Genomic DNA, 16,101 nt, shown 5'->3' with positions numbered 1-16,101 from the left:
CAGGTTAAAATACTTTTTAATTGTTTATTATAAAATACATATTTACACGTGAAGGCACTTGAAACCGTTACAAAATTTTCATAAGCTATTGTTTTAGCTGTTCAACAAGTCTAAAAATATTTTTTTCTATCATCACCTAAAAGGTGAAAAAATCTGAACTGCATCCAGTTGTAGTACATTCATTTTTCTAATGAAAAAACACTACACCTAATGACAACTACTAAGGGTTTTAGCACCATCAGTCTTCTACAGTTTCAGAGAATACAGTAAGTATGGTGAGCAGATACATGAGGGTAGATCTGCACACGATGTTGAATTAAAACCAAATCAACTAAATTCTCATCATACAATACTGCTGAAGGACTTACGCTGTTAAGGCTGATTGTGCATGGGATGGGAAATCCAAAAAGGCTGCAATCCTCCATGCAAATAAAGCAGACTTGCTGAAAGCTAAATCGAGATTCCCCATTTCCCCCCCAACACAGGAAGCTTTTAGGGACTGGAGTATATACATTGAACAGTTATAGTTGTAACAGCACTGAGGACCAGATGAAGACAGAAAGGTTATTTCTCTTATACTTTTTAACTCAAGATCTGAAGACAAATATTAAGAATTGAATAAAATTAAAGGAACTGAACAGAAGAATCTACATGAAACCTAGTCCACTGCGTGGCCATTTCCTCACACCGCAGCTCTCTATGGTCAAACCTTTCAGAAATAAGCACCTTTTTTGGAAAGTAAAAAAATCAAATATTTAAGTAGTTAATTCAAAAACAAATTACAGAGTTTGTAAGCTTTCTGCTCACTGCTGAATAGGGTCCCTGCACACGTACACTTTAAAATACTTTTTTCCTCCCTCATTGCTGGCCAGATTCATTAGCTGAGACTGCTTGAAATCACTGCAGTGTTCTTCCCTGGAACTGTGGTACAGCAGATCTTGCAGCATATACTAAACAAACCCGACAATGAAGTGAACGGAGCTCCTTAAACAAGTCCTATGTAATCGGTCAATTTTTTTTCAGTTCAGTATACACATAGACTGAAAAATACAGTGTTGAGAAGTTTCTCTATGGCTCTAATCTTAAATGCAATTATGAAATAAGATCAAGCTACTGATTTACAGTAATGAATAAACCTTAACTTTTCTCCATTTTGGCAAAATAAACCCTACCAAATCCCTCAGTGTTAAAAACTTAGTTACAAGAACTGCATGCTGGAATTTACACTTTTCCAATGAATCCAAGCCTTTAATAGCTATAAAATCCCCATATATACAAACATGCCTTATCTGATGGGCTTACATTCAGTGTAGATACTACACAAGAGGCTAAGATCTTCAGGAAAAAATAAAATGAAGAGATACAATTAGTTAAATGAATTTGTGCATTTGAACAGCTGTTAAGAGGGCCAAAGCCCCAGCTGTTTTTCAACTGTAACCAGCTTGTACTTCTTCATGGGTAAGCTGCAATATGGATGAACAGCTTCTACAGCAGGGTTGCTATCAGGCTTCCAACGGGAAAGGAGCAGCACCCGTGGCAGCATTCACTGGCTTGAGAGAAAGGTAATTCAGACTCACTGAACTGTATCTCAGTGCTTTATCAGATGTCAGTGTCCAATTTAAGTCACTGCTCTTCGTACTTTTTTATTATTGCCTTTGTTATTGCAAAAGCTGTCTGATCCACATCATAACGTACACTTTTACTGAAGTTCTGTCAGGAGATGGAGCACAGCACAAATCATACAGTTCAAAACTGCTCAGCTCTTCCTGAGGCTAAATGATCAATATGTTCTTCACTCCAGTTATTCCACAATAATGCATAAAATTCCACATTCTTTTAAAATAAGGCACTTTTAAAGTTTCTTCCCCAAATACCAAAAGCTTGAGGAAGCTTAACTGACTTCACTCATTTCCTTATCATTCTTATTCCAAAAATAAAACCAGTATTACTATAAGCTGAGTTACACTCAGAACTCACGATGCTCTAAATGAGGCCTGAGAACATCCAATATGGCTTTCTACAGATCACTCTTTTGCTAAAACAGCTCAAACAGAGTAACTTATAGCACAGCATGGCCTTTGGGAATGAAGATCACCACCAGCTCTCATTCTCTGGCATTTACTACTTAACCCTTGCTTTTTGCATCCTGTGGAAGTCAGGTGAAGTTCAATGTTAAAAGAAACTTGGCAGTTGTCTGTATACAAAAGCAAGAAATAAATAGCGCACCAGCTGTATCCAACTCCATAGCTTTTAGATCCCACAGAAAACCAGCAGTTTTAATGATTTGCTCTTTCACTGACAACATCCTGGAGACGTTTAAGTAGAACGTCATCATTTTCCTGGCAGAGTCGCTTCGTAGGGGATTCAGTGTCACTATCAATTGTTATTGCTCGTTTCTTACTCCTGTGTTCACCTTGTTTTATCATATTGTTGATATCCTTCAAACTCTGCGATCAAGATAAAAAATCATGAGTTACTACGACTCCATTTCAAACTTGCTCTGGTTTTCAATTATCTGCGAACAAAACATTATTCTGAACCTCTTTGCTGAGCGAGTGATGGATTCCACGTAAAGAATTCTACCCTTCACCGCAAACTGAGAGACTAGTTCAATGAAACCTCACTGCATTAGAGCACATCCTAATTAGATTAATTAACCCTCTCTCAAATTGACCCCTTTCAACCTTTTTGCTTTCTACCTTGGAAGGGCTGCCATTAAATTTATACAGTAGTGCAGTTCGAGGTGTCAAGCAGGCACCATTCTTGTGAGGCGAAACGTAAACAGAGTGCTGCTGAGAGATCCGTCGAGGAGACACTGGCTGTTGCTTAATGCTGGGGAATGGAGACAAGGGAGGGGCTTCCATCTGCAAGAGAGAACAAATTTGGATAGGAGCTGAATCAGAAGATATTTAAGAGCAGTAACTGCTCAGAAGGAAAGATTAATTCCAGGTCTTCTTTAGAAGATTTTATCCTGTAACAGTTAAACAACAGATCAACTATCCACCAAACAACAGGAAAAAATTTATTTTCCAGACACATTACACAGATGGTCCACAGACATTTGAGCAAATGGGTGTTGCATCGATATAAAGAAGCTGAAACCGGGGTTGTAAACTGAACTGCATCTGCATTTGTCCCCTTGAAACGCTGTTAAAGCAAGTCCTCATACCATTACCTACAACTATTTGACTTCTGTAACCACACCAGGTGAGTAACAGAACACAATTGTTGACATATGTTTAACTGTCAGGAAAAACGACTCTGTCTGGTTATCAGATAGAGCAAAATTCCAAAATACTTTACTTACTACATGATCCTGGTTTGTGATATCGTACTTCAGTACAAATGATTTTACTCTTCCTACATAGACTGCATTGTAAAATTTAATAAGATCTCCTCTCTCCTCTGTTCCCGACTCACTGGAGCTCTCTGCTGCGGATCGTCCTGAGGAACTGCCAGTTTTCACAGATGAGTCTAACAATAAGAGAGAGCTTCAGATTTCAGAAACAAAGTATCAGCAAACTGGACGCTTCAGATTCAGACTTACAATATCAACCAACAAGAACTCATCCATAAATTGACTAGTTAGTGAGATGAGTTAAAAAAAATGTGCTTCAGACAGGAGCAGGGTGTGCTGTAGATGGTTATGAACATTAGGAGGAGCTACAAATCACTGCTAGCAGGCTAGTGGATTATGGCTAAAAAGGCCAACATAAATCTTTATTCCAAATCTGGAAATAGCTGTAGCAAAAAACTGTAGCACAATTGATCCCTTTTCCTATGCCTATGTTGGGGAGCAGTACAAAGCCACTTTGTTGCTCTTAAAATTAAGTTTTAAGCAGTCTGACAACTCCTAGCTTTTAGCTTCTGTGATTTCTAGTGATCAGCTGGCAAAGAATAGCTTCGTACTCAACTCGTGTCTGCTGCAAGGAAGCCATGACACTATTTGTTTGGGCACATTACGAAACAGCTGTCCAGTGGAAAAAGCTGCAGCCACACAGCAAGTGTATTTCTGTTAATGTTCTCTCTCCCCTAATTAAGCCGGACTGCTACTGAATACAACCTTCTATGTTTCATCCTCTCTACTGTTTACTGCCAAGCAAAAACAGGGCAACGCAGAATAAAGCCTGTTGCAATCAGTGCACTATGAGACAAACGTCAAAAGCTTTAGCTGATACCCGTAAGTGTAACTCCTTAGTGTGTCTGCCTTGTGTCACAACACGAGCATACGTTCCTGTAAGCTGGTGTCAAAAGAGCAGGAGTTAATACTAGATAAAGGAGACATGAGTCTATTAACTGAAGAAAAAGTCTGTCAGGAAAAGCAACTGAAGAGCTTTGTAACCAAGTACATTTGTTTGACAAAACACCGGAGTCCAGTGCCACTTCAGATGCTCTACAACATCCAAGAACTGTGGAGCTGCTAGACAGGATGCTGAACCTACAGGAGATCAGCACTTTCCTGGACCCTGGTGGAATCCTCACAAGGCGTTTAAAAATGCCTCTAATACTCATTCAAGCAGTTGAATCCCACCCACAGTGGGAAATTACCATACAGAACAGTCTTCTAAATTTCTGCGTGCATCCTGGCTGCAGATCTGCTCTGCTTATAGGTACGCACATAGGCTTGCGATCTCAGCTTCCTGACACATCACTAAAAATGGGCATGGCACAATTTTCATGCTTCTCTCAAATACTACTCTTACCCCTTTTATCCCCTAACCCAGAGCAAAGAAAATATCAACTATTTAAAAGAAACCTGAATACAAGAAAATGGTGGTCTTGGAGAATCACCATTTTTATTTTCTGAAACAAGTTCTCCCTATTTAAGTCTTCAGGACAGGTGATATTAAGAAAAAACCTGCCATAATATTCCAGGTACCATTCATCTTTGTTAACCAGTGTTCCTGTCCAAGAAGAACTACAGGAAACAAAATTAAACATTTTTTCCAACTAGAAAGCATATTTTCCATATCTAACACACAGGAGGGCTACTGACAAGATGGTTTCTTTTTCAACGGTACATTTATTTTTCTTTAATACATTTAAAACTGTAAAACTTGCTTCACTTCTCCTTATTACTTGACGGTTCAGTTCTTTCAAAGCCCACAAGTACATTTTTAAAAACAGCAGATTACTTTGCTATACTTACCTTCTGTCATCTCCACATCTTGGTTTGCATTTTTGTCCAACAGGACATCGGCAGAAATATTTCTCAACAAGACACTCCTATAAACCTACAGGACACAGGAAAAACACTCTTGTCAAGGAAAACAAGGAAGTCAGAAGACTAGATGAAATCCATCTGAGTAAGAACAAATGTAACTCCAAAGAGGATTTGACTCTTCCCTTATCAGCATAAACACTTGAAAAGCCACCTCTATCTAAGATTTAGAAAAAGGAAAGGCAATACTATTTACTCACATGGCTGTTTGCTTGTGGCTGATTTCTGTAACTTTTCATGATGTCCTGAAAAGTTCTTTCCTCTTTGGTTACCTGGAAAAGAAAAGGCTATTGAAGACCAAGTGTAAGCAGCAAGGCTGGGCTGCTCAGGTCCAGCCTATTCCGCTAGCTTCCCTCTCTACAGCCTTTTTGTGAGTATTACTATGAACACATGTTATGGTTTAACCCCAGTCAGCAACTAAGCACCACACAGCTGCTCGCTCACCCTCCCCTCCCCACCCCCAGTGGGACAGGGGAGAAAATTGGGGGGGGGGGAAGTAAACCCCCATGGGTTGAGATAAAGACAATTTAATAGGACAGCAGAGGAAGAGAAAATGATGATGATAATGATATACAAAACAAGTGATGCACAATGCTATTGCTCACGACCCGCTGACCAATGCCCAGCCTGTCCCCAGGCAGCGATCGCTGCCCCCCCGGCCACTCCCCCTGGTTTCTATACTGAGCATGACGCCGTATGGTATGGAACAGCCCTTTGGCCAGCTTGGCTGTGCCCCCTCCCAGCTTCTTGTGCGCCTGGCAAAGCATGGGAAGCTGAAAAGTCCTTGACCAGTGTAAGCACGGCTTAGCAACAGCCAAAACGTCAGTGTGTTTTCACATTATTCTCATACTAAATCCAAAACACAGCACTATACCAGCTACTAGGAAGAAAATTAACTATCCCAGCTGAAACCAGGACAATACATAATTCTAAAACTTAGTTCTGGTGATGAGAATATGAAAAAACAAGCATTTTTCTTGTTCAGGCATTCCTTGTTTCTTAGCTACTAAAGCCTTTTGTTGCTGATGATGCTTAGGAATTATTCCTTTTCCAACTTTTCTTCTAGTGGCACTAAAAATTAAAGAAGGGAAATATTAAGTCAAAAATGTATTTGTAAATTTGAAAACTGGACCCCTTAACTTCTCTAAACAGAAAGTGAGGAAATCCTGAACAAAACACTAGGCAGGTGTATACATAGATGCAATTTCAGCTTTCTTTCATACTTCAAAATAGCTCATTTGTTAAAGGATTTTGTTTTTCAGCCATGCATCTGTAATTTTAATAGCAGATGAGCAACAATGTTTGTCGTAAGAGCCAGGAGAGAACATATCAAGGTCTCTGGCTAAATTGTCAGCTCACACTGCACTGGAGACAGCACTCAGAAGACTGTATTTAAAAAACAAAAACAAACAACTGAAACTACATGATAAAATACAGAGCACTGACTATTTAATGGTTTTGCTTTTCTACAGCTATCAGTATCAATGTCAAATGAGCCTAAGCTACACTACAGTTATTAAGAACACAGGTAGTTATAATTTGAACATCAGTTTCCCTCCAGAGATAGTGATCCTCTTAATTTGTCTTCCTCAAGAAAAAAGGTAATCCATCCCCAATGTTTTAGAGGAGCCTGGGCTTAGTTTCACTTCCCTGAATCTGTGTCTGAATCAGACTTGATGGCCACTGTAACCATCAGCTCTCAAGTTTGAGTCAAACCAATATTCCAGTTTCATAATCCAACTTAATAACACCTTAAATCAATGCTGGCAAATTGAATAAGAAATGAAGAAGTACAAGTAACAGGCAACCAGCTCAATTCCTCAATCTGAATTTTCAAAAGCTAAGAGGATTTTTGTGGAATAGGAACTTTTCATCTATACATAAGGTTGTGAGTGCCTGCAGATTTTTGCACCTGTATAATTCTGTAACTGCAATGGCATTTTTAGTTCAGACGACATAGATCACGATGACGACGAACAGGATAGAAAACACAAACATGGGGCAATGAGACCACACACTGCTTTGTCTATGCTGACCAGTGGTCATTGTGAATGCGCTCAGAAGAGAAAAAAAATCCTCTCTTAACCAGCTGGCTGGTTGATGGGAACTCTTAAGATTATGCAAAACAAGGAAAAAATAAACTGGGACTTCACCCAGTTCTTCGAAGGACTTTTCCCTTCTATCCAGTAATATGACATGAATAAAGCAATCAAATTGTAAACTGTGAACACAATTTACATTTTCAATTGACATAAAATTCCCTGAATTTCTTAGAACTACACGTTACCTTTGCCATGATATAAAAGGCACAGAGGAGGAGCTGGTCCAAATGTCTGTCCTTCATTAGATCAGCACAATGAACCAATGTGAATTCAAAGCATGTCCATATCTTCCTGCGCAAGTCATTGGAAACATCCAATTTTAAGCACAGATCACGCAAGCGCACACTTGCCAGATGATAAACCTGGAAGAAAAAGACACACAGTAAAGAGTCAAGCCAAACAAGCTTAACCTAGTCTGCAAAAATGGAAGTCCTCAAAGTGGAGCTGTTCTATGTTTGAATAGTTCGTTTCTGCAAAATTTGCCCCCTCTGCCCAAGACAATGTCTTCAAAGACTAAGTTGTCAACTATGTTCAGATGTTGGATCTCTCATGCTTATAGGAAATCTGCTTAAAAACATTATGACTATAGCTTCTATGCCATATCACTCACTCACTATAATGGGACACTTCCAACAAGCACAAAGAAGGGATGTACTTTCATTAGATTAACTATAATCTTAGATTAGCAAGATATCAGATTTTTTTTTTCCTCTTGATTACCAAAAATCTGTCTCAAAACTAGAAATAACTATCAAGTGCAACATTAGCCTTCTTTCATTTATTTCAAAAGTTCTCCCTTCATGGGTAGTAATTAGGCACACTCTTTATGTTGGAAAACAGAAAGAGTTAATTTCATTTTCAGTTGCTCTACTGAACAGGAACAAGAAAGGAAAGTAGGGAAAAACTATTATTTTGAATATGATGATCACTGTAAATAGAAGGTCAAAATTTAAAGACAAATTTAAGTGAAGATTTTAGTTCTCCTTCGCAACTAAGAGGAATATGCTGCCTACCACATGGTTTGTCAAATACATGGCTACAGCCAAAGTATTCCCCAACTGAGAGTGAAGCTTCCAAAATGCAGTCCAAGTTCACGCCTGGCAGCTGGCTAATCAATTCTTAATCCATTCTCAGAGACAGACTGTCACTATCAAAATTAAAGAACCAATAGTTCAGACACAGGATGTGGCTTACAAGCGTTTCCAGGAGTTAGTTTCTGTATTAAGATTTACCTTAAAGATTGTTCAATGTAGAATTCTCTAGGTTTACAATACCCATACCTTAAAAGGGGAAAACCTCTGAAAATAACTCCTCAAGTAAGAAAAAGAGCAAAAAAATCTTCTAATGTTTTTGAGAGATTAATTTAGGCAAGTTACCCCTGCCTCCTCCAAAGACCACCCACACACTCCACATTGGAAATGAAAGCAACTAGAAACAAGTAACCTGAAGTTTCTCTGAAGCACACCCAGTTCTTACCTTGCCCCTTAAATCCCTCATTATTTCAAGAAATTCCTTCTTTCTAGAAACTTTTGGATAGCATGTTATTCATCACTGCTTTCTGAGGCTCCCTACCAGCAAGATCAGCACTACTGGGTAGACCTCAGAAAACCGCAAATGAGACTCTCCAGACGCAGATCCGAAACAGTGCAGTTTTGAGTGAGCAAGACACAGGAGAATAATCTCATTTCTGGTATGTCTAACCCTTGCAAATGTGGGAGGCAGTAAAAATAAGCAAGAGAAGTAGAAACTACTGATATTTCTTAGGTAGTTATTTATAGAAGCTGCTAATTAAAAGAAAAAAACCACGAAACATCTCATGGGGAGGGGAAGTGGGAAAATTGGATTCTCTGCAACACTTGACAACATCTTTTCCCTTCTCCTCCCAGGTATGTAAGAACTGCTCATGCCAAAGGAAAGGTACGAGAAGACTGAAAGGTAATGAAAACTGCACAAGGAAGCAAGCTTCAGCATGGCCACGAACAGAAGTAAAGCATGACTTCCTAATAAAGACACTTACTTTTCTGTAAAACAGTGCCAAGGATCCTGTTTTCTTTGGTTTGCTTGCTGATGACAGATGCACTTCTTGTGCTTGATTCACCTGAGGGTGGCAGGGAGCCTGAGCCTCCATTTTACACGGCTGACCTAAATTCATCGAAATGGGTATCAATGTGATCCCACCCATTTCATTTGCAATACCTGGAGATGATACACACATCCAGAAATAAACCGTTTGCTCTCCTCATGCTGCAGAGTTAAATTGCAAATCCTACATTAGTATGAAATGTTTGTGAATTAAAGACATCTCATCCATCTGTACTGGATGCTAAAAAGACTCTTTGTCCCTCAGTCTTCAGAAATCATTAAAAATTACATTTCTGGTAATGCTTAAAGGAAGAACACGAATGTGAATGACCATTTCTAAAACCATCTGAAAGTACAAAGTTTACAAGAAGTCACAACTTCTGTAGTCAGTGTTCCACTTTTGGGGGAGGTGGGCAAAGGGGATTCCCCCTTTTTTTTTTTTATTATTCTGCAAACCTGACAGCACATCATATACAGTCCTCATTAGTTTCCTTAGTAGTCAAATTCTCTTGCTGACAAATCTCCTTAAACATGAAAAGTGGAGATTTTTGGTTTTTTCATCTTTATGTATACACCCAGTTTTTAAATTAGAAAAGGCTATAAAACTCATTTATCATGTATCATTTTCAGAAATATTCAAGCACCCCCCAACTTCAACATAACAAAAATCCCCCCACTATTTTGCTAACATTAATACCTAGAAATTCCAGACCCTTTTAAGATTATAATAGACCAAAGTTAAGACAAACAGTAGTAAATCATTATTGGAGCTGAGAACCAAAGCATCGTTTAATCTGTGGTGAGGTGTAACTGGAAGAAGCAAGAACTCCACAACTTTGTTTGCAAGGAGGAATCCTCAGGATGTTTGTCAGATATCAGATGTCTCCATGGAAGGAGATGTCGATGTAAACTTAAGCTTTTTTTTTTTTTTTGATAAAGTGATACAGGTTCTTTTAAAAAAGAAAAAGCGATACATGTTCAAGATGCATGGTCAGTCTAAGCAGATCTTAAGAACAAGCAAAACATCTAGTAGAGGAGAAAAATGGGAAGAATTCGTACCGTGCAGTGGGATAGTAACCTTCTGTCCTGTTTTTCCCGGTGCTGCAGCTGTTGTCATGGTCAGTACTGTTTGGCCAGGAGAAACCGACACATTTTCAGCAGCAATGCTTGACGCTGGAGCAATTGTCAACTTAGTACCTTCGGTTAAAATTTTTTCCATTTGCATTTCTTTGGGGCTGTCATCTCCAAAAAGCCTTCTCTTAGCACTTCCAGCTGTAGGAGAACTGTAGCGCTCGTGAACAGAGATTGGTGACAATGGCTGCATGTCTAGTATGCAAAGGAGAAAGAAAAAAAAAAAACCTGAAGAGAAGCAGCTTAATAGGAATACTTCTCCGCAGGAGGGGAAAAGGCTAACTTCAAACTACAAAACCGGAGTACAAGAAATCACTTCTAGTTAAGAACTAATCTCACAGTTCACAGTTCCTAGGCAATATGAACAAGACCTATAGTCTAACTGCCTCCTCTTGTTTTGTAGTCATCCCAGACAGCTCAGTTTCACAACCAGGTACCACACGGAAGACAAAAGTAACCAAGCTAATTTGCAGAGACCCAGGATCATGCAGGATTACAGATACTTACTCCAGTCTGTTTAGCAGATTAGTAATAATTGCAAATGCTATTCCTCCGAACACATTCCTCTACAGGAACACTGACCTGGATATGCTGTCTTCTGTACGATCTGGCTTTTAAACGCTCTCTAAACTAACCCCAGTCAGAAGCCTCCACCCTCATCCACCCCCAGTTCCTCTCAGGCTTTTCTGTTGCTTTCGAACATTTGCTCCAGTAGTAAGACTGAAGCACACAACACTAATTTACAGGCTTCTGTTCCTCTGGCTTTTTGCATTTTTGCTGAAGTCTGCTAGCCATTTGGAGGATACCAGTGACAGCAGTTCCCCACTGCCCATGAAGCAGAAACCTTCTGGATAACTGGCCAGGTAAGACTGATTGGAGACCTTACTTCTAACTCTGCCAGGATGGTTTTCTTGGTACTAGGGACAAATAAACATTTCCAGTCCCCACCATTTTCCATTTGAAGTTAGGAGGAGCCGTTGGTACCAGATTCTCACATACGAGATGAAGTCTCACACAGCCCTACCCATATGTAACACACGACCTCCAAGGTGCTTTCCCTTCTACCCAACAACTAACCATAATATCTACAGCAACTGCTTATACATCTCTTTCCTAATGAGTATTTAAAAAACAAAACCCAAAAACGGTCTTGTAATGCAATTTGCCAGACAAACACAAAAGGAGACAACATCACAACACCAATCAGTCCATAGTGCATCAGCAAGAACCTGTAGACTATTGTCTGGGATACAACGAAAGCAGCAATGCGTAATGAGGGAATTCGTACTTCGAAGGGAATTTGAAGCAACAACAGTGCTGCCACTGCCTCTTCACCCTCACTGTCAAGAGACAGTTCTGGGTGATACCTAGGAATCTGCAAAGAGCAAGGCACTTCTTCAGAAGAAAGAATACTGCAGACAAAGCATTGCCCTCCCTCCTTGCAAAAAAAGTTCTGTAGGAAGGAGAAATAAATGCAGCTCTGTCATTCCATTTTAAAAAGTCACCTAAAATCCAGTCAAACGCACTAAGAACAACAACAAAAAAATACACAAAATAAAACCCACCAAAAAACCCCACAACAACAAAAAAACCCCTCCACCACTGGAAAAATCTGAACAGCAAAGGACAATAAGCCATCAGATGACAACCCACCTGAGAGTAAGGTAACCCTTGCATCAAAACAGCAGCAAAACCTGCTCCAGTTAAGAAGCGAAGCATTATCACTGGTCTGCTGCCAGTAAGACACAACAATGGTTTGACTGGATGCATCTTGGTTTGACTAGATTAGCAAATGACAATGGTTTGACTAGAATAGCAAATGGAACACCCATCTACAAGAAGGGCTGGAAGGAGGACCCGGGGAACTACAGGCCTGTCAGCCTGACCTTGGTACTGGGGAAGCTGATGGAGCAGATGATCTTGAGTGCCATCACATGGCACGTAGAGGATAAACCAAGGGATCAAGCCCAGCCAGCATGGGTTTAGGAAAGGCAGGTCCTGCTTGACCAACCCGATCTCCTTCTATGACAAGGTGACCCACCTAATGGATGAGGGGAAGGCTGTGGATGTTGTCTATCTAGACTTCAGTAAAGCCTTTGACACTGTTTCCCACAGCATTCTCCTGGAGAAAGTGGCTGCTCATGGCTTGGACGGGTGTACTCTTGGCTGGGTAAAGAACTGGCTGGATGGCTGGGCCTAAAGAGTGGTGGTGAATGGAGTTTACTCCAGTTGGCAGCCAGTCACAAGCGGTGTTCCCCAGGGCTCTGTGTTGGGGCCAGTCCTGTTTAACATCTTTATCAATGATCTGGACGAAGGGGTCGAGTGCACCCTCAGTCAGTTTGCAGACGACACCAAGTTGTGCGGGAGTGTTGATCTGATTGAGGGGAGGAAGGCTCTGCAGAGGGACCTGGACAGGCTGGATCGATGGGCCAAGGCCAACTGTATGAGGTTTAACAAGGCCAAGTGCAAGGTCCTGCACTTGGGCCACAGCAACCCCATGCAACGCTACAGGCTTGGGGAAGAGTGGCTGGAAAGCTGCCCTGCAGAGAAGGACCTGGGGGTGTTGGTTGACAGCCGCCTGAATATGAGCCAGCAGTGTGCCCAGGTGGCCATGAAAGCCAATGGCATCCTGGCTTGTGTCAGGAACAGTGTGGCCAGCAGGACTAGGGCAGGGATTGTGCCCCTGTAGTTGGCACTGATGAGGCTGCACCTCGAATGCTGTGTTCAGTGTTGGGCCCCTCACTCCAAGGGAGACATTGAGGGGCTGGAGCGTGTCCAGAGAAGGGCGATGAAGCTGGTGAAGGGTCTGGAGCACAAGGCTGATGGGGAGCGGCTGAGGGGACTGGGGTTGTTCAGCCTGGAGAAAAGGAGGCTGAGGGGAGATCTCATCGCTCTCTACAGCTACCTGAAAGGAGGGTGTAGGGAGGTGGGTGGTGGTCTCTTCTCCCAGGTAACAAGTGATAGGATGAGAGGAAATGGCCTCAAGTTGTGCCAGGGGAGGTTTAGATTGGGTACTAGAAAATTTTACTTCACTGAGAGGGTTATCAAGCATTGGAACAGGCTGCCCAGGGAAGTGGTTGAGTCCCCATCCCTGGAGGTATTTAAAAGACTTTTGGATGAGGTGCTTAGGGACATGGTGTAGTGGTGGACTTGGTAGTGTTGGGTTTATGGTTGGACTCTATCATAAAGGACTTTCCCAACCTATATGATTCTGTGGTCTAGACTTTCCCTTGATCAAATAAGAGGCTTCACAATTCTGAATGCTTAATTCAGATTCAAGATTGCTTTTTGCAATTATAAAGAAGTCCAAACCCCCTCTCCCCAAATTCAGACATTCAAATCATATCAGAAACCTTGAACGTACCCCGTCTTAAACTCCCACCAAGATCTGTCCGAACCTCTTTTACTCGAGGATGAATTATAGGAGATATTGGCATCATAGGCAAATGCCCAAGCCCACTTCCTCCATTGCTTGCTTCAAAATTACTGGGAAATATTACCTGAGAAATAAGAAATATCAGTGTAAGATAACAAATAAGATTTCCCTTCTTTGTGCCAATCTATTAATAGAAGTTTTTCTGCAGCACTTGTCTCATTTGAACTGTTTTCTGTATAAAGCAACAGTAAGAAAAAGAACATGAATTTCCTAATAAAAGGAAAACAGGTAACATACTTCTTCACAGGTTGGGACCTTGTTTTCTGAGGCCTGGAGGGCACTCCAGAGTGCCGAGTCCCGAGTCCAGGCGAGACTCTCGAGAATTTGTTCCTCAATGCTGTTGAGGTGCTTCACCATGTCTCTGGAAAGTCCTTCCTCAGACCGAATCAGTACTTCAATTACCTAATGGTAAACAAGACACACACACAAAAGCAAAGTCGTATCTCTCATGCTTAACATTATCAAGTCATTGCTTGTTTCAGGATCCTGTTCAAAACTTCTCTTCAATGTAGAATGCTCCAGCCTCCTCCTCACATCTTCCCCAACTGTCTTCTGATCCCTCCTTTTTTAGACCCCCTTTCCCAAAGGCAATCCAGGAGTTGGAAATGGACAGTAGATGTCCCATCAATGCAGAACCACCCACTCCCAGGTTTTTGTTTTGGTTTTTTTTTTTTTAAGGCTCTCTCTCACCATTGCTAAGCATGTACAGAATGAAAGCACTAAGCACACGCAGTGCTCATCCAGCACATGCAGCATACCTAGGAAGATGCAAGCAGGTATATCCGCTTAGGCTGGGTACGTGAGAAGACTTCTCTCGTGTGAAGCCTTTGTGATGGCAATTTTTTTCAAGAAAGAGTGCCGCAAGAACGTACACTGAATAGCAAAGAAAATTCAAATCAAATGTAAATCTGTTCCACAAAGTTGGATCTGCACCAGTGCATCTGGTATTGATGTAGGCTACCAACAGCCACAGCAATATTGACAGATTTGTTTCAGTTTCACTACTGCCCTACATCTGAGGATTAAAGAAGGAAGAAGGGAGAACAGAATATAAAACAGCTTTCCCAAAGGGTTCAATTTTTTTGGTTGTTATCATCTAAGCAGAACTACTTCTGATTTATTCAGGACTAACTGGAGTAAGCTGTTAGGTATCTGGTAAAAATAAGAGGCATACGGATAGATGATAAAAGGATCAAACAAGTCAAAGAACAGAAATGACACTGGAGGCAGAGGGGAATGAGGTTAAATAAAAAAAGCAAAAATAGAGAACACCCAGAAAAAGAGATTTTATGTTCTGTTATATAAAATAAAACAGAGAAAAATAAAATTTAACAAAGCAAGCCTGTGATAAGTAGTAGTAGCCAAAGGCAACAATTTTTGCTTTATTGCTATTTTATCACTAATAAGCAGAACTATAGCTTGCAGTGAATAAATATGAATATCATCAAAATACGTTTGAATGCCTTAGTTGACTAAAAAGCATATCTATATTAAGAACTAAAAGTTGATCAACACCACATTACAGTTAAGTACTGTTTACAAAATGGTTTTCTTGCTTTAAATTTCAGCTTCAACTCTGGCATTACACATTCCAGGTAATATATATTTAAGGACAGCCAGAATTTAGAAGAGGCATATTACATGTTAACATCAGTCCTTCTCCCACTTGATTGCCTAGTAAGGAAGAGCATCATCCTCTAAGACTGTCAATCCAGTAACGTGCCATTTTTAATACAGATCCAGTCCTAAGACAGTATTTATTTACCTTATAGAAATAGAACGGCCTGAGGTCAAGAACTTCAATGATCCAGGGAAAGGTACGAGGTGAGCTATATGCGAAAAGCACGATCTCCAAGCAGCATGCCATGAGAGAGCGGTGAAAGACATCTTGTTCCAAGAGAGCCTGTCAATGATCCAAGAGAAAATGTCAACAATCTGAGGTTTGGGAAACAAAGTTTGAATTTTGTGGAACTAATACTACATAGCTTATTGCTGGAAGGAAGAGCTACTGCTTTTTTCTACATTCCACAATCTCCTCTTTTTACAGGGAAGTTTAGAATGGTAAAGAATAGAAGCAGACTAACAGCACCAAAACCATCACATTTTTCATACTATGGCCAAATGAATTG

The 16,101-nt window shown here is 40.6% G+C and overlaps 1 protein-coding gene across 3 annotated transcripts in view; it reads right to left on the bottom strand.

Moving 5' to 3' along the window:
- Window positions 1-16,101, bottom strand: part of RBL1 (RB transcriptional corepressor like 1) — a 28,943-nt gene continuing 12,842 nt past the window's right edge. For all 3 annotated transcript variants that reach the window (XM_075517247.1, XM_075517245.1, XM_075517248.1), the window contains 11 exons: window positions 15,738-15,875; window positions 14,210-14,374; window positions 13,901-14,036; window positions 10,465-10,731; window positions 9,341-9,519; window positions 7,509-7,685; window positions 5,422-5,493; window positions 5,150-5,234; window positions 3,308-3,474; window positions 2,700-2,864; window positions 1-2,447 (listed from right to left, as the gene is read on the bottom strand). In XM_075517247.1, the coding sequence (XP_075373362.1) occupies window positions 2,277-2,447; window positions 2,700-2,864; window positions 3,308-3,474; window positions 5,150-5,234; window positions 5,422-5,493; window positions 7,509-7,685; window positions 9,341-9,519; window positions 10,465-10,731; window positions 13,901-14,036; window positions 14,210-14,374; window positions 15,738-15,875 (1,722 nt within the window). In that variant the 3' untranslated portion in view covers window positions 1-2,276. The remainder of the gene's footprint in view (window positions 2,448-2,699; window positions 2,865-3,307; window positions 3,475-5,149; window positions 5,235-5,421; window positions 5,494-7,508; window positions 7,686-9,340; window positions 9,520-10,464; window positions 10,732-13,900; window positions 14,037-14,209; window positions 14,375-15,737; window positions 15,876-16,101) is intronic.

The sequence above is a fragment of the Mycteria americana genome, chromosome 14 (genome assembly GCF_035582795.1).
Source record: "Mycteria americana isolate JAX WOST 10 ecotype Jacksonville Zoo and Gardens chromosome 14, USCA_MyAme_1.0, whole genome shotgun sequence".
In the NCBI taxonomy this organism is placed as follows: domain Eukaryota; kingdom Metazoa; phylum Chordata; class Aves; order Ciconiiformes; family Ciconiidae; genus Mycteria; species Mycteria americana.
This window is presented reverse-complemented; position numbering and strand designations above follow the sequence as displayed.